The sequence below is a fragment of the Lissotriton vulgaris genome, chromosome 11, assembly GCF_964263255.1.
Source record: "Lissotriton vulgaris chromosome 11, aLisVul1.2, whole genome shotgun sequence".
Classification (NCBI taxonomy): Eukaryota; Metazoa; Chordata; class Amphibia; order Caudata; family Salamandridae; genus Lissotriton; species Lissotriton vulgaris.
The window spans coordinates 122333116-122352293 of NC_141699.1; the positions used below are offsets into that span (position 1 = coordinate 122333116).

A 19178-nucleotide genomic window follows, 5' to 3' on the forward strand; every position below is an offset into this window, starting at 1 on the left:
GGAGTTAAGAGCCATCTTCCTAGCCCTCAAGTTCCTTTCGCGCAGTAATTCAAGGGGCCACGGTAATGGTTCGCACAGACAATACTACAAGCATGCATTATTTGAACAAACCGGGAGGAACCCGGTTGGTTCGTCTGTCTCAAGAAGCCCAGGAAATATGGGCATGAGCAATAAGACTCAGAATCAATCTTTTGGCTATCCATGTACCGGGAACTGCAAACGTTCTTGCGGACACCCTCAGCAGGTCTACGGTGTCCACCCACGCATGGGAACTTCATCAACCAACGGTGGATCGAATTTTTCAACAGTGGGGTCATCCAGATCAAGACCTCTTTGCGACCGAGAAGAACAGCAAATGCCTGTTCTTTGCAATCTGGCATCCCCATAAGGACTCTCAGGCGAATGCGTTTTCGATCAACTGGTCTCAAATATATGCTTACGCCTTTCCTCCGATACCGTTGGTTCCCAGAGTTCTCCGGAAGATGAAGAAAGAACCATGTCGCCTGATTCTCATCGCCCCCAGGTGGCCTCGCCAATACTGGTTCACCGAGCTACTTCTCATATCGGAGTGCGAACCAATTCACTTTCGACCAATACCGAATCTCCTCTCCATTCAGGATGGTCAGATTCACCATCCAGACCCAGCTTCTCTGAAATTAGCGCCTTGTCGCCTGAGTACCTTGAATTCACCCATCTGAATATCCCTGCAGATTGTAAGGAGGTACTAGCAAAAGCAAGAGCACCTGCTACGATAAAGACATACAGATTTAAATGGAAAAGATTCTGTAGCCGGTGTCACTCGGCTGAGATTCATCCTTTCCAAGCAGGGCTGGATCAGATATTGCCTTTTTCTTACACCTGGCAAGATCAGGTTTATCGCACGCAACACTAAAAGTTTTCCTGGCAGCCATTTCAAGGTATCGTCAGGATGGGTCCACTTCGCTTTACTCTTCAAGAATAATACAGCAGTTCTTTAAAGGACTTTTCAGAATGTTTCCTCCGGTACGTCATCCACCTCAGTCATGACATCTCAATATAGTGCTCATGCGCCACCCTTTTGAACCAATTCACAGAGTGGATTTAAAATTTCTTACTTGGAAAGTGTCTCTTTTATTAGCTTTGACTTCATCAAGAAGAGTCAGTGATGTCCAGACTTTCACTGTTCATCCACCTTTCTTACAGTTCACGTCTCATTCAGTAGTGCTCCGCACGAACCCAAAATTTATGCCTAAGGTGCCTTCAGACTATCACCTGAACGAGCCAGTCATCTTAAGAACATTTTTTCCTAACCCGCAATCCCCTGCGGAAAGGGCATTGCATACATTTGACATCAAGAGCTGTTTAAAGTTCTATTTGCAAAGGACCTCTGCAATACGCAAATCCAATCAATTGTTTGTCGCTTGTGGAAAAATTCGACAAGGACATGCAGTGTCTAACAAACAATAGCTAGATGGATCTCTGCGGCTATTGACTTTTGCCATATACAAGCAGGAAGACCTTTACAAGCAACTCCAAGGGCTCACTCTTCAAGAGCCGTGTCTTCCTCGACTGCTCTTTTCGCTGGAGTTCCTCTGCAGCAGATCTGCAGAGCAGCAACCTGGTCCAGCAGGCATACTTTCACCAAGCACTATTGTTTGGATGTAGCCAGTGAGACTGATGCTTCAGTGGGTCAAGCAGTTCTGCTGAATCTTTTCAGATAAGGTGAGCCTCTGTTTCCCTCCTCCTCTTACTGCTTTTCAGACGCCTATTCATGCTTATTATTATGTACATTCTCATGTAACTGCAAATTTCATGCTTTCAGAAATGAGACATTTTATTATATGATCATGTGTTTTTCATATGTACAGACTTATGCTACTAATAGCGTCTTCCAAGCATGGATATATACTGCTATCTACTCTGATTCAGGCATGTGAATCTATGAAAGACACCCCAAATACTGGAGAAGAACAATAGTTACTTACCTGTAATCTGTGGTTCTCCAATATTGGTGTCTTTCATAGATTCCCATGCAACCCGCCCACAACCCCTCAGAGGCTAGATTGGTTTACCATCACTCCTGTGTGAGACAATCTGAGAGCCCGAGCCTCTGGGGAGAACTTTCTGGTGGGTGCTGGTGCCTGATTGGCTGCAGTTTGGGCAATACAAAATGACTAGGATAGTCATGTGTGGAAGTTTTATCTCCTGTAGCTTAGGCTAATTAACTTCCTGGTTGGGTAATACCAGTTTTTTTCTGTGTTATTATGGCATTTATTGCTTTTTTATGTACCGTGGGACTCCCACTCCGACGACGGGGAATGATTCAGGCATGTGAATCTATTAAAGACACCAATACTGGAGAACTACAGATTACAGGTAAGTAACTATTGTTTTTTCTAATGATTGCTTTTCAGATCTCGCTTTCCATACAGGTGTTAGCTGTCTGTAGACGAAAGCCTCTTATGGACCATACCAAAAACTTACAGTGGGCTTCGAGCCCTCTCATTGCCTACCACTGGTTGCCTTTATTGACACTCTTATTGGTATGCTTCTTATTAGTTGACTTACCTTCCTCTTTTTGTGTTTGTCTCTTGTGTGAGGCAGTCTATTTTAGCCATCCTTTTTGATTGGCTGCCTTTAATCTTTCCACTGCTCACATTGAGGGAACTATTTTTGTCTACAAACACTTTGTGAGAGTGCATGTTTGCCAGCTCTCTCACTTTTGTGTTTCTCCCCCCAACATCTGCCTCCCCTCACTCCATGTTACTCTCTTCCACCACTTGCTCTCTCTTCCATGTATGCTTCTGTTCCTGTTGATAGAGCTCCCTGTAGCTCCTGTCTTCTACTACCCTGTCTTTTTTATTTTCATTTAACTAACACACACACACACTCTCTCTCCCCCTCTCTTTTTCTCTCCCCCTCTCCTTCTCTCTCCCCCTCTCTTTCTCTCTCCCCCTCTCTTTCTCCCTCTCTTTCTCTCTCCCCCTCATCCTGCTTCTCTGTTTCTCTGTAGCTCCCCCCGCTCCCCCAATGCTCGCAGCACCTTTTTAAAACATATTTTGTTTGCAGGGCCCAGTAGCTTTCATAAATGTTATTTTCTGCAAGTGGAAATTATTTTTTAGTTACCATTTTAAGTGGTATCTGCCATTTTGGAATGATGAATAAAACAATTAATAAAATGGCATCAGTGATATTCAGTAGGCGTGCGCATGCACGTGTGGTGATGCATGCACATACATCTTCTCGAATGGCCACGCCTAATGAATGATGCAGGTGCCTATAGAATCCTGTCATCTCATGTCCGCATCATGTCATCACATGTTTTTTGCCGATACTATATCAGGTCACTAAAGCCTACTAATCCGGAAAAATCGAGAAATCAAATAATAAATCAAAAGATATCTTTGCCAGAGTGAACGAGCTCTCCAATACAGAGAGAATCCTCCCCAAACCTGCGGCTACCCAAAATCTGTGCGACTCCCTTAACAAATATTTCTTGGAAAAGATTGCTACCATCAAAGCTAGCATCCCTATCCTCGGCCCTAATATAGATCCCCCGACCATGATATTCAACTCTCACACCCTTGACCATTTTCCACTTTGTCTACAGGCCCTATTGGCGATGGTAAAGTCCGTCTCACCTAGGGACTTCTGTCCCTCGCACATCTCAAGACACCTTCTCGGTCCTCTCGCCCCCATCTTGACCTTCCTTAATGAATCTTTGTCTCAGGGCATGGTCCGTCACTGGATGGATTTAAACCATCTGAAGCTGAACCCCGGTAAAACCGAGCTAGTCCTGAACGGAAAAAGTCAAATTCTCTGGGGCCCACATTATTGGCCTCCTGAGCTCGGTCCCCCGCCCACTCCATCGGTAAAAAGTTTGGGGGTGATCATGGATAATGATCTTTCCCTAAAAACCCAAGTACTCCTGCTTCTTCCAGCTTCGCAAGATCAGGAAGATCAACCGTATGCTAACCAACTCGGCCTTGATTCAGGTGGTGATAGCCTTAGTGCTTTCACACTTGGACTATGCCAATTCAATCTATTTAGGCCTTCCACTTTTCGTCAGTAAACTTCTTCAGCTGGTCCAGAATCAGGCGGCCAGACTGATCTCCTAGCAACCACGCTGGCAATCGGCCAGACCCTTGCTGAAAAAACTTCACTGGCTCCCAATCCCCCAACGTGTTGCTTTTAAGACGTCCTGCATTGTCTTTAAGTCCCTTCACGGTCGTAGCCCACAATTCATCAAACATCTCTTTCCTAGATACATTCCATCATGCAACCTTTGTTTCTCTAGCCTCCATCTCCTGGCCATCCCATCCTTCAAGCTCCAACGCCAGGGCGGACGCTGGTTCGCGACTCTGGCCCCTAGATTATGGAACTCCCTTCCATTGGAAATTCGATCATGCAACAACCTCCTAAGCTTTAGGAGATTGCTTAAAACATGGCTTTTCACACAGGCTCACATATAATTCCTATTGGTCCCAGTCAACACTAGAGCTAGCGCCATGAAACCTCCTGGTGTACTTGCGCTCAATAAGCAATTATTAACATAACATAACATCACCACAGAGCATTTTGCTTTTAGACCATATGTACATCAAGTTCGAGGCATGTGGGCTGCTGAATTCATATCTGTGCATAGATCGCCACCTAGTGTTGGGTCCGGATGATTGCACATTGTTGTCGGATGTGTTTCGGTTCCCTCTGTCGGAACCGATAGTTGTTCAACTTCTACTCGAGACCAAAAGGTCTTTAGGCTGGGCGTCGGTATAGTTGCGTACGGGTTTCTTTCTGACTCTCAGCTCCGATCTCTTGCTGCCCTTCCACGTGCTTTCGGCGCGGTCGGGCCTGTACTACACTCTTGCTATGGAGCGAACTCCGTTTAAGAAGTGCCCGTTGTGTCACTCTAAATACTCGCACCTCGACGTGCACCCGGTGTGCAATACCTGCTTGTCGCCGGATCACCGCGAGGACACCTGCATGGCGTGTTCGAAATTCAGGAGCAAGAAGACTTTAAAGATTCGTCGGGCCAATAGGCTCCAGGCTAGGTTATCGGCCACGGCGCCCCCGCCTGACGACATTTTCCAAGAATATGTCGAGGGAGAAGACGACGTGCAAGGTTCGGACTCTAATCCCGCATCCGAGGGAGAGGCCTACGACGCGGGTGAGGAGAACTTTGACGAAGTCACCGACGAGGTAGGGGACGACGATCAGGATTTTACCACGATGGGAGATAGCTCGGAGGAAGAGCATCCCCAACCTGACTCAGGGGTTGTTCCCCTTCATACGACCCAGGTCGAGGGATCGCCTTCGGGCCTTACCCAAGATCTAACTATGAGTCCTACATCCCCGGTCACAGACACTTATGAACCATCACTTACGTCGAAGAAAACGAAAGTGAAGCCAACTGGTCACGCATCCTCGGATGCGAAACCGAAAGTGAAAGTGGCGCAGGTGAAGAAGGTTCTGGAGGTGTCAACTTCCAAGAAAACCAAAATGGCCGACTTGAAGAGCCACGCCAAAATGGCCGACCCGAAGCCCTCGGGGTCGGCGCCGAAGGCGAAGTCCTCCGACGCGGCTGCGTCGGCGCCGAAAGGGGTCGCGGACCCGAAGACTGCTTCGAAGAAGCGTCAGGGCGACGACGCGCATAGGCAGGGGGCGTCGGCCCCGAAGACGGTGCCTGCCGGCGAACAGGCTCTCGAAGATGAGGGGTCGCTCGAACCGGCCCAGCCCTCTCCGGCCTGGACAAAGAAGGTAGCGGAATCCTTGCAGCGGATTCGAAAGGCCAGTGTGGTTCCCGCACAGGACACCGGTGCGCCTAAGCTGACGCCTAAGCCTGCGAGGGAGCAAACGCCTATCCGTTTCACCCTGCCGCCCAAGTCGGCGCCGAAGGCCTTCGCACCGAAACAGGGCGGACCCTCGAGGGAGGTGTTGACGCCGAAGGCTGCCTTGGCGGTGTCGAAGCTGCGTCTCCAGCCGCTTGCGGAAGAGGAACATCGTGCGGTAATAATCGACGCCAACACCGGAAAACTGTCGCTCCTCAAACGGAAGATCACGACGGAGCCGACGTTGGAACCCTTTAAGATTCCTCTCAAAAACAAAAGGGACTCCGAGGACTCTCCGGCTGTGGTGGAGCCTGTGTCCCCGCAAACCCTAGGACACTCGCCAACGCATTCCGCTGCAGCCGATGCGGACGAGGAAGGGGACGAGTACAACTATCCGGCGTACTCGGATCCGGAGGAGGAGCACGTACCGTGGTCCGCCGGAGGCGACACGGAGGACCCGCAGTCGGCTCAGGACACTCAACTTTTCGCGGCCAAGACGTCCCCGTCTGAGGACTCGGCGGCCTTCAATGCTCTGATAGAGAGAGCTGCTGCTAACCACGACGTCGAGCTGTACTCGGACCCCGCGGATGTGGACTTCTTGTTCGACACCTTCTCGGTAGCCGAAAAGTCTGTCAAAACACTACCGATGCTTAAGGGGGTGCTGAAACATGCAACAGAGGTTTTCAAGGAGCCCACCCGAGCGCGTGTGGTCAACCCTCGCATCGACAGGAAATATAAGGCAGCGCCCACGGATCCTACATATATCAAGGGACACTTGCCATTGGACTCCTTGGTTGTTTCCAACGCTCGGAAGAGGGCGAACTCTCAAACTACTGGTGACGCTCCTCCCCCAGACAAAGAGTCCAAGATCTTTGAGGCCCCAGGCAAACGAATTGCTGCACAGGCAGCTAATATCTGGAGAATATCTAACACCCAAGCATTACTTGCACGTTATGATAGGGCCCATTATGACACATTAGAGGCCATACTGCAACACTTGCCTGACCAATACAAGGAGGCGGGAGAGATGCTCATTCAGGAGGGTAAACTCATTACGAATGCATCCATCAAATGTGCACTGGATGTGGCAGACACAGCCTCCAGGGCTATCAATACCAGTGTGCTGCTTCGACGCCATGCCTGGCTTAGAATTTCGGGGTTCAAACCCGACATCCAAACTACGATCCTCAATCAAACAGTGAATCCTGACCGCCTGTTTGGCCCTGAGGTGGATGCCACACTGGAGAAAATGAAAAAAGATACAGAAACTGCCAAGTCTATGGGGGCTCTACAAAGTCAGCAGTTTCGGAGTCGTTCCTTTCGCCGCTCAAACTCCAGAGGCACCTCAAGGGGACAGGCGTCCCAGTCAACCCAATTTTACAAAAGTAACACCCAAGCCTCGTATAACAACAAGGGTCGAGGTGGTTACAGAGGCAATAATGTCAAGGGCAGGGGACGTGGAAACAATAGTTCCAGGTCCACCACCACCAACAAACAGTGACGTCTTGTCACTGCCCCCCGACCATGCAACACCGGTCGGGGGGAGACTCCAGCAGTTCCTGCCGGCGTGGAAGACCATCACCACGGACAGGTGGGTGAGGTCTATTATCCAGTACGGGTACTGTCTAGAGCTTACGTCCAATCCACCGGACATACCCCCTAGGAGCCGTCCTATGTCAGGCGAGCACTTGACCTTGTTGCAGCAAGAAGTTCTAGTCATGCTGCAAAAAGGGGCGATAGAGCTCGTTCCATTGCAAGAGCGGGGAACAGGGGTTTACTCCCTGTATTTTCTGATTCCCAAGAAGGACGGATCCCTCAGGCCGATCCTGGACCTCAGGCCCCTGAACTGGTACATCCTCTCGGAGCACTTCCATATGCTCACGTTGCAGCAGGTGCTTCCCCTGCTTCAACAGGGGGACTTCCTGGCTACGCTGGATCTGAAAGATGCCTATTTTCATATCCCCCTGCATCCTTCCCACAGGAAGTATCTCAGATTCACGATCTTAGACCAGCATTACCAGTTCAAGGTTCTGCCGTTCGGGGTCACCACGGCACCGAGAGTGTTTACCAAGTGCCTAGCGACTGTGGCAGCGCATCTCCGTCGTCAGCACGTCCACGTCTTTCCCTACCTGGACGACTGGCTCATTCAAGCAAGGACAGAACAGCAGTGCGTCGACCACGTGTCACGCACCATTCATCTCCTGCACGATCTGGGATTCTCTCTGAACTACCCAAAGTCCCATCTCCAGCCCGCCCACGTGCGACAGTACCTGGGCGCGACAATCAACACTCTGGCAGCCACCGCGCAGCCAAATTCAGTGAGAATCGCCAGTATCCAGGCGCTGATCCAACGATTCAGACCCCAACACTCGCTTCCAGCGAAGGTGTTCATGCAGTTGATAGGCATGATGGCCTCCTGCATCTCCATTGTCCCGCACGCGAGACTACATATGCGTCCGCTTCAGGAGTGCCTTGCACGTCAGTGGACTCAGGCTCATGGGCAACTGACAGACCTAGTGTTGGTGAGCGGTCGGGCATACAACTCTCTGCATTGGTGGAATCCACACAACCTTTGCAAGGGCCGACCATTCCAAGAGCCTGTCCCACAGATTATCCTGACGACGGACGCCTCTCTCCAGGGATGGGGAGCGCATGTACTCCATTACACTGTGCAGGGACTATGGACACTACAGCAAAGGAAGATGCACATCAATGTGTTGGAACTGATGGCAATCTTCATGGCCTTGAAGGCGTTCAAAGTACATCTGTGCAACAAAGTCGTGTTGATCCGGACGGACAACATGACGGCCATGTACTACATCCAGAAGCAGGGAGGCACACACTCTCCACAGCTGTCTCATCTGGCTCAGAGCATGTGGAAGTGGGCCATTCAGAGGAACATCTTCCTCATGGCAGAGCATCTCCCGGGCAAGGACAATCAAATGGCGGATCTGCTCAGCAGGCACAGCCATCAGATGCACGAGTGGGAGATACATCCATCAGTACTCCAACCGTACTTCCAAAGGTGGGGTCATCCAGAGATAGACCTGTTCGCCACAAAGGAGAACGCAAAATGCCAAAGCTTCGCCGCCAGGTTCCCACACCCGCAATCACAGGGCAATGCGATGTGGATGAACTGGTCAGGCAAATTTGCGTAAGCTTTTCCCCCAGCACCTCTGATACCGCTGGTGGCACGCAAGCTCAGGCAGCACTCGATGACTCTCATCCTGGTTGCTCCAACGTGGGCTCGCCAACCGTGGTACACCACGTTTCTGGAACTCTCCGTGGTACCGCATCAAAGGCTTCATCTCACTCCCAGCCTTCTGACGCAGAGCCATGGCGACATTCAGCACCCAGATCCGCAACAGCTCAACCTGGCAATCTGGCTCCTGAAGTCCTAGAGTTTGGCTACCTCAATCTACCTCCCGATTGCATGAACATCATTCGGGAGGCAAGGAAGCCCACTACTAGAGCTTGTTATGCGGCTAAATGGAAGAGGTTTGTCATCTACTGTGTTAACCACGATATTGACCCGCTAGATGCTTCCATTCAAAACATCATTTGTTACCTGTTCCACCTGTACCAATGCAATCTGGCATACTCTTCCATCCGCATTCACCTGTCTGCTATGGCAGCATACCTCCAGAATAGGCAGCACCTGTCACTCTTTAAGGTCCCTGCTATCAAGGCCTTTCTGGAAGGACTCAAAAGGGTCATTCCACCAAGGACCCCTCCAGCTCCAGAATGGAACCTCAACGTGGTTCTTACGAGGCTGATGGGTCCTCCCTTTGAGCCACTGCACTCTTGTGAGCTTCAGTTTCTGACTTGGTAGGTTGCGTTCTTAGTAGCAATTACATCGCTACGGAGGGTTAGCGAGCTGCAGGCGCTCACCATCCAAGAACCTTACTTCCAGGTACATGCTAATAGGGTGGTGCTCCGCACTAACCCTAAATTCCTACCCAAAGTGGTATCCCAATTCCACTTAAACCAGACAATCGAATTGCCGGTGTTTTTCCAAAACCCGGAGACACTGGCGGAGCTCATGCTCCACACCCTTGATGTTCTGAGGGCCTTGATGTATTATGTAGACAGGACAAAAGATTTTCGCAAAACCAAGCAGCTTTTTGTTGCTTTTGCCACACACCACAAGGGAAACGCTATCTCAAAAGCAGGGATTGCTAGGTGGATAGTAAAGTGCATTCAGATCTGTTACGCTAAAGCTAAACGCACCCTCACTATCCCACCGAGGGCCCACTCCACCAGGAAGTTGGGGGCCTCTATGGCCTTCCTAGGTAACATTCCCTTAGAAGATATCTGTAGAGCAGCCACATGGTCTACCACACATACTTTCACTAAGCACTACTGTGTAGACGTGCATTCCAAACAGCAGGCAGCTGTTGGTCAAGCTGTTCTAAAAACACTTTTTCAGACGGCTGCAGCTGGCACGGACGGCCGCCGATAATGGAGGGACTGCTATGTATTCTATGCACAGATATGAATTCAGCAGCCCACATGCCTCGAACTGCAAATGCTACTTACCAGTATGCATCTGTTCTTGGCATGTAGGGCTGCTGACATTCATATCGCCCACCCTCCTCCCCGGCGCCTGTAGCAGCTGCAGTATTCATTCATATATATACATATGCTCATAGCATGGTCATCACTCACATTCTTCACTCCATCTCTGCCAATGGCTAAAAACAATCTGGGGATGGAGGCGATGCCCATGCGCACTGTAGTCCAGGGGAGGAGCCACCTATCTCGTGATACTTCGAAGACTCTTCCAGGACAACAATGTGCAATCATCCGGACCCAACACTAGGTGGCGATCTATGCACAGATATGAATGTCAGCAGCCCTACATGCCAAGAACAGATGCATACTGGTAAGTAGCATTTGCATTATCTGACAGGTTAGTGTTAGATTTGTTACCTCAGAATATCCCCAGGCGTTATGCTGGGTCCGGAAAGTTTTCGTCAGCAGTACCCCTGCGTGTTGGTAAACGTCGTCTGCGGCTCCGCTTCCGTCATTGGTGCCATGATCGCTGGAATGATGTCGTCGGAGTACTTAGACGCCGCCCTCACGCGCTGACGTCAGTTCTTTTTTCTGCGCCAGCAAGCGCATATCCGGGAAGAGCAGTACTTCTAGTCATTTTTTTACTAACTTTTTTGATCTGTTTTGGATTTCTTTTCGAGTCGACTTCAACTCCTGGTGTCGTAGGGATGCCTGGCTTCAAGCCGTGCGACGCCTGTCACCGACTGATGTCGGTGACTGACCCCCACCGTCGGTGTCTCTACTGCCTCGGGCCGACCACAACGACAAGTCATGCCCCGACTGCCGGGCCATGACCTCGAAAGCTAGGCGAGAGCGATCCTGTAAACTACTCGAGATCCGGCAGTCAGCTCCCTGCCGCTCAAGGTCCCCTGTCGAGGAGGAAGTCGAGGTGACTGGTGGTGGGCCGCAGATGTCGCTGCTCGTCGAGCCATCACCACTCGTCGGGCTCCAAGTCCTCCGGTAAGTTGAGGCCACATCGCTTTTCCGACTCCCTTCGCGCGACGCGGCTGAGGTTTCAGGTGACACCACCCACGCGGCTCCGCCGGAGCCGCGGGCGTCTCATCCAGCCCCATAACCTCCGGTCCCTGGGCTGCATGCGACACTCGGAGAAGATACGTGATTTCCTCGTGGCCATGAGAACTCACTTCCCACCGTCGAGGCCTGTCGGCGTGCCTTCGGGCCCCACGGACCCGACTGGGGGCCCTGGCGGGCCAGCGGCTTTGGCACCTGCGCCGTCGGGTGCTTCGGTGCCGTCGTCGGCTTCGGTCCCGAAGTCGCAGGACCCTGAGGTATCTAGGCCTGAATCCCGGTCGACGCCAGTTGACCTCACGACTCCTCCGCTGGCGTCAACCCCGATGGTGTCGCTCCCGGCACCATCTTCGGACGCCGACGCCCCAGTTTCAGCCCCAGTCCTTGTCCGGCGTCGGAACGGCGCCGCTCAGCCCCGTCTCAGATTCCGATGGGTAAGCAATTCATCTATGACCCTGCTCCGTCATTTCTGCCTGTTTATCAGGACATGGATGAGGGGAAGGACTGGGAGGGGTCTTCGGACCCTTTGGTGCAACAGTGCCAGTTGAGGCAGGACTGGGCAGATGAGCTGGGGGAGGCCAGTGGTCTGGATACATCACCTGACACTGGATTCATCTCTCCTCCCTCCGTGGCTACGTAGGAGGGTGCTACCTGTAGTGTGGTGTTGCTCAGGGCAGCCAAGGCCGTGAGGACTAGCCTCCTCACCGAAGTGCTTCAGCCGCCAGTAAGCTCTTCGGATCCTCTGCTGCCATTCAATGAAGCCCTCACGGACGTTCTGATGGGCACTTGGTCCAGGCCCTCCACATTGCCCCCTGTGGATCGTTACGTGGCCTGATGCTACTGCCCAGCTCCGGGCGACCCCAGCTTTCTGTCCGTGCACCCCACCCCCGGAGCCTGGTGACCCAGGCCTCTACGTCCCAGACCGCATTCCCGACCACTCCACTGGATAGGGAATCCAAAAGGTTTGACCAGTTTGGGAAGAAACTGTTCTCCTCATTCACTTTGGGGTTGCAGTCTATCAACACCGCTTGCCTTTTGGGCCGTTGCAATCACTCCTTGTGGGACACGGTTGCGGACATGCTGCCCCAGTGTCCGGAGGAAGCCCGAGCACGGCTCGCGAAGCCCTTGCTGAGGGGCGGGATGCAGCACGTTATTCGATCAGGTGTGGACTGGATACCACAGACTCGCTGGGCAGGGGGAGTTCCACGGGCGGTGGTGGTCCGCCTCCACGCCTGGCTGAGTTCCGCCAGTTTTTCGGGGGATGTCCAGGCCACGCTCCTGGACATGCCCTTCGAAGCAGTGCGCTTGAGCGTTTCAAGGACTCCACGGCTAGGGCCAAGTCCTTAGGCCTGTCAGGCCAGCGCCAGCAGACTTCTGCTTTTCGCCCCTTTCGTGGCCAAGGAAGGGGTGCCCCTACACGTCCAGCCAGCCACAGGCCGCTGAATCAACCTAAGTACGGTTGCGAATGTGGTAACCTCAGTGGCAGTGCTGGGGGACAACGGCAAGGTCAGTCCACATCCACTCCCGCAGCATCCGCCTCAAAGCCTTCCTAGTCTGACCTTTCAGGCCCATTCGACGCCAGTGGGGGGCAGGGTCCGCCATTACCTCCACTGGCGTACCATCCCTTCGAACAGGTGGGTGCTGCAAATCGTCCGAAGGGGCAACTCCCTCCCCTTCGAGGCGACCCCTCCAGCCATGCCACCTCAGTACCACCGCATGTCGGGGATCACTTGCAACTTCTGCAGGAGTTACGGCTCTCTTGGCCAAGGGGGCCATCAAGCGCGTTCGTGGGCCAGAAGTAGGACTTTGGTGGTTACTCCCACTACTTTCTGGTACCCAAGAAGGGCAAAGGAGGCCTATGCCCTATCTTGGACCTCTGGAGCGTCAACGGCTTCCTCTGGAAAGAGAAGTTCAAGATGCTGACTTTATCTCAGGTCCTGGCTGCTCTAGACCCTGGAGACTGGATGGTAGCGTTGGACTTGCAGGACGCATATTTCCACATCCCCGTCCTGCCGACTCACCGGCGCTACCTGCGGTTCACGGTAGGCCACGAGCACTTTCAGTTTACCGTGTTCCCCTTCGGCCTCACCAGTGCCCCTCGATGTTCACGAAAGTGATGGCGGTGGTCGCAGCTCATTTGCCCAGGTCAGGGGTGTCAGTCTTCACCTACCTTTACGACTGGCTGTTGAAGGCGGGCTCGCCGCAGACAGTCGTCTCCCACCTCCAGACTACGGCCGATCTCCTGCACTCGCTGGGGTTCTCCATCAACGTGCCGAAGTCACTCCTGTGCCCCTCTCAGAAGCACCTTTTCATTGGAGCGGTTCTGGACTCGGCGCAGTTCCGGGTTTCTCCTCCCGAGCATCGGGTTTGGGATATTCAGGCTCTGATTTCGATCTTTCAGCTTTTATCCCGAGTCTCGGTCAGGTTGACGCTGCGGCTCCTGGGGCTGATGGCCTCCTGCATCATGTCAGGTGGCGGATGCGGGCTCTGCAGTGGGACCTGAAGTTTCAGTGGCCACGGCATCAGGGCAACCTGTCCGACCACGTCCTGATCTCAGAGGGAACTGCGAAACAGTTGCAGTGGTGGCTCACAGATCGCGATTGGGTCAGCGGCATATCCCTCTTCCTTCCCCAACCGGAGCAAGTAGTTGTGACGGATGCATCCCTCCTGGGATGGGGGGGGGTGGCATATGGGAGAGGCGGAGATAAGAGGTCTCTGGTCTCTGGCGGAGTCCCGGCTCCACATCAACCCTCTAGAGCTGCGGGCGATCCGGCTTGCACTGAAGAAATTCCTTCCCTCTGTCCAGGGAAGTGTAGTGCAGGTGTTCACGGACAACACCACCGCCATGTGGTACTGCAACAAACAGGGCGGGTGGAGTCAGGCTTTGCTCCTCTGGACATGGCTGGAACACCAGGGCGTCACCCTGGTGGTTCAACACCTGGCAGGTTCCCTGAACGCCAGGACGGATGAACTCAGCCGCCGGTGCATGATGGATCACGAATGGCGTCTGAACTCGAACGTGGCGCAATGTCTCTTTCAGCAGTGGGGAGAGCCTTGGTTAGATCTATTCGCCACCGAAAAGAACGCGCAATGGCATCATTTGCTCGTTGGAGTTTCCAAGGCGGCACTCGCTCGGAGATGCTGTTCATCGCGGGTAGAGCTGCGGTCTGTTGTACGCTTTTCCTTCTATACCACTTCTGCCCAGAGTGCTGAAGAAGATCAGGCGAGACTGGGCCCAAGTCATCCTTGTGGCTCCAGACTGGGAACGAAGATATTGGTATCCAGAGCTACTCAGCATGTCAGTAGATCCCCCGATTAGTTTGTCTCTTCAGGAGGACCTTCTGTCGCAGCAGCAGGGGACGGTCCTCCATCCGATCCTGTCCAGTCTCGACCTACATGCGTGGAGATTGAGCGGCGATAGTTGAGGCCATTTGACTTGCCTCTTGAAGTCTGTGATGTGATTCTGGCAGCCAGGCATCCCTCCACAAAAACGGTATACGCCTGCAGGTGGAACAAATTTGTGGCATTGTGCACAGTAAAGGCTGTGGATCCACTTTCTGCCCCCCTTTCAGAGGTTCTCCTCTTCCTTCTTTCTCTTGCCCAGCAGGGGTCTGCTCTGGGCACTATCAAAGGCTATCTCTCTGCCATTTCAGCCTTCTTAAGGCTTCCCGATCAGCCTTCTCTTTTCAAGTCCCCTGTTGTAAATAGATTCTAGAAAGGCATCACACACTTGTTCCCTCCTGTTCCCTTTGTGATGCCTCAGTGGGACTTGAACCTTGTACTGACTTATCTGATGTGCGCTCCATTTGAGCCACTTCATAACTGTCCTCTTAGTCTTCTGACTCTTAAAACTGCATTCCTGGTTGGCATCACCTCTGACAGGAGAGTGAGTCAGCTCCAGGCTCTATCTTCTAAGCCTCCTTTCCTCTGTTCATCCGGACAAGGTTGTTATGAGGACTTGTCCTTCTTTCTTGCCCAAGTTGGTTACAGCCTTTCATATTGGGCAGTCCATCACCTTGCCCACCTTCTTTCCGCCTCCGCATCCCTCGAAAGAGGAAGAGAGGTTCCACCGTCTGGACCTAAATAATCGTGCGCTCTCTTTTTATCTAGACTGCACTCTCCAGTTCTGGGTGGAAGACCAGCTCTTTGTTGGCTACGTGGGCGCTAAGAAGCGACGGGCGGTGCACAAGCGGACCATCTCTCGGTGGGTCGTTTTGTGCATCAAGGTCTGTTACTCCTTGGCGAAAAAGGAGCCTCCTGTAGGGCTGCACGCCCATTCCACCTGGACCACGGCGGCTACTACTGCACTGGGTCGGTGAGTCCCCTTGCAGGACATCTGTCAGGCAGCTACATGGGCCTCGCTGCGCACGTTTGCTAAGCACTACTGCCTGGACAGCCAATTCCGGAGAGATGGCTTTTTCGGCCGTTCCGTTCTCCAGGACTTTCTGGTGTGATCTTGGTTCGCAGACTCACCACCGGGGTTTGTATTGCCGGGGTATCTATTCTAAGGTAAGGAATCTAACACTGACCTGTTTCTTTCAGATGCACAAGTTACTTACCTTCAGTAAAGATATATCTGTAAGAAACAGTAGTTAGTGTTAGATTCCTTACATCCCCACCCATCCTCCCCATTCTGCGAACCGATATCTAGGGTTACGGTAGCTCCCTTGGAGCGCCCTAGTTTCATGTCAACAGTGTCTGTTTCTTGCATTGCTCTGCGTTCCTGGCGCGGAAAGCTATGTACAGAACTGACGTCAGCGCGGCGTCTAAGTACTCCGGCATCATCCCAGCGATCACGATGACGGTCGCGGAGCCGCAGACGACGCCTACCGACGCTCAGGGGTACTGCTGACGAAAACTTTCCGGATCCAGTCTGACGCCTGGGGATATTCTAAGGTAAGGAATCTAACACTAACTACTGTTTCTTACAGATATATCTTTACCGAAGGTAAGTAACTTGTGCACCAATGCTATAATCATCTGCTTTGCTTTGCCAATCTTTGTATACTTATCCCTTAAATCCCCACCCACCATGATGTAGTTCTCACCTATAAATTCTTTTCTTTTAGGCTTTGGGAGGCCATGGGCCTGGAGCTGCAGCCTGATATCTGCTCACTGCTAATCAGGGATGTGATTTATCATGAGGAAGCTGTTCGGCAGGCCGGTGCAGAGGCACTCTCCAATGCTGTGTCTCAGTATAGAGACCAGTCCTCAAACGTCATGAAAAAGCTAATGGAGATCTACGAGGAGAAACTCTATGTAAGTGTGAGATTAATATTGACTGAGGATAGGTTATTATATACCAATCAAAGCATACAGGATATTTCAGACATAAACAGAGATGAAAAATTACTCATATGCAGTCTTGGATATTATATGCAAAAAGAACATTTGATGGCGGTAATGCTGAAAGTGTGGAGTTGAAAAATCTAAGAAACCCTTTAAAACGGTACCTTAATAACAAAAACGCTTTTACTTACCTGTTTACAGAAAATGTCCCAGTGCAGCATCCAGGTATACTGCACTGTGTAAGAAAGGTAATGTGTAAAGTAATCGATTTGACATTCTACTAAAAAGCCAATACAAAGTATATGTCCAGTATATCAAAAGCATTGCATTACTAGTAGCTCTACTGTAATCAAATCAAAGTACCTATACAATTGCAATTCAAACTGTTTAGAAGCTGCATTAGTACTGTAAAGTATTTATTGCTTACCTGTGCAAAGCTTGCTTGGTTCTGGAAAACAAAATAAGTAAAAGAATATGTTCGAGGCATGTGGGCTGCTGAATTCATATCTGTGCATAGATCGCCGCCTAGTGTTGGGTCCGGATGATTGCACATTGTTGTCCTGGAAGAGTCTTCGAAGTATCACGAGATAGGTGGATCCTCCCCTGGACTACAGTGCGTATGGGCATCGATCTGTTCCAGCTCAGTTCCCGAGCCGGACATCCAGAGGAGCCGCGTAGCTTTTCAGCACTGAAGGCCCGGTCGACGCCAGAGGCCTTATCGACGAATCATCATGGAACGGAGCCCGTTCAAGAGATGGTCCCGTGTGCAACTCGAAATATCCTCACATCGACGTCCACCCGGTGTGCAACAAGTGCCTGTCGCGGGATCAAGATGAAGCCAGCTGTATGGCTTGTTCTCGTTTCCGCTCCAAGAAGACGATTCGACTTCAGCGCTCAAGGAAGCCCAGCAGACGGCACCTGACCTGGTGAACATCTTCGATGCCGAGGATGATGAGGGTGCAGAGCGGGAGGTTCGAGAGAACCTGTCTGATCCCGCATCGGAGATCGACTCCAGCTACGACGTTGATATTGAGATGGTCGATACTGAAGACGTCGTCGACGAGGTAGGAGACGACGATGGGGCCTTTGGGGCCATGGAAGATAGCTCAAGCGAGGAGCTAGGCCCGAACACTGATACTGGGGCCGAGACACTTAATAAGGCTCAGGTCGAGGGATCGCCACATGGCCTTACCCAAGATCTCCCACTAGGTTCTACAGCCTCGCCTTCGGGCCCGGCTTCGGACACTTCTAAGGAGCCACGGGTTGCCAAATCGAAAGAGAAAGCTTTGGTGTCTACGCAACCAAAAGCACTAGAGGCGAAATCGAAACCGAAAGTGCGTATTGCTTTGGTCGGCTCGAAGTCCTCTGAACTATCGGCACCGACGAAGCATAAAGGTGTTATCGACCCGGTGAGGTCGCTAAAGGGTGTCGAGCCGAATACTGGGACACCAAAAAAACTGGTCAAAGACGTCGACCCGAAAAAATCGGCGCCGAAGACCGTCGACACAGACAAAGGACTCGGAGCTCAGAAGGTTCTCGATCTGACGCGTCGACCAGACAAGGCTAAGAGCGGTACGAACCTAGAGTCCACGCCTGGCGGTGCCTCGAAGTAACCCGTCGAGTCGACGCAGCCGTCCGCCTCCTTCTCGAAGCAGGTGTTGGAATCGCTGAAGCGAATTAAGGAAAAGGCTTTGGCTGTCGGACCAAAGGATACTCCACCACCAAAGCCTGCCAGTAAACCAAAAAATCGCCGGCGCCCATCCAGTTCACGCTGCCCCAAAAGTGGTACCTAAGGCCTTCGCCCCTAAGATGACCGTCAAAGCGTCCAAGAAGGTGTCCACGGGGCCGAAGCCCACAACTGCGGTACTGGTCACAAAGCATCGACAACCCTCGCTTGAAGAGCAGCCGGAACAATTCATTGATGCCGACACGGGCAGTCTTTCAATTTACAAAAAAAAGATCGCCCCGGAACAGCCTATGGAGTCATATAGAATCCCATTGAAAAAGAAGAAGGATTCTACTACAACACCCGTTCTTGTTGAACCTATATCTCCACGTGGCCAAGACACTGCTCCTGTTTCGCCCACTTACTCGGATGTGGAGACAAGGGAAGGTGACAATGAGGAGTACAGCTATCCTGTGGACACTGATCCAGAAGATCACAATGAACCCTGGGTGGACGCTGCTGACCCAGGGGATCCACACACTGCCCCAGACAGTCATGTGTATGCTGTAAAAACATTGCCTACTGAAGACTCGGCGGTGTTTAATGCACTTATTGAAAGGGCAGCCAAAAATCATGATCTCCAGCTCCATGCTGACCCTATTGAAGTGGATTTACTGTTTGACTCCTTTTCCACCTCAGAGAGAACTGTCAAGACTCTGCCAATGCTAAAGGGTGTCTTAAAACATGCTGGAGACATATTTAAAGAGCCCACAAGGGCCAGGGTCATAAACCCTAGAATTGAAAAGAAGTACAAACCGGCGCCTGGGGACCCT

General features: G+C 51.9%; 1 protein-coding gene across 2 annotated transcripts in view; it reads left to right on the forward strand.

Annotated features, from left to right (window-relative positions):
- Positions 1 to 19178, forward strand: part of GCN1 (GCN1 activator of EIF2AK4) — a 746722-nt gene that overhangs the window by 382508 nt on the left and 345036 nt on the right. For both annotated transcript variants that reach the window (XM_086942874.1, XM_086942875.1), the window contains exon 30: positions 16460 to 16649. In XM_086942874.1, coding sequence (XP_086799000.1) covers positions 16460 to 16649 — 190 coding nt within the window. The remainder of the gene's footprint in view (positions 1 to 16459; positions 16650 to 19178) is intronic.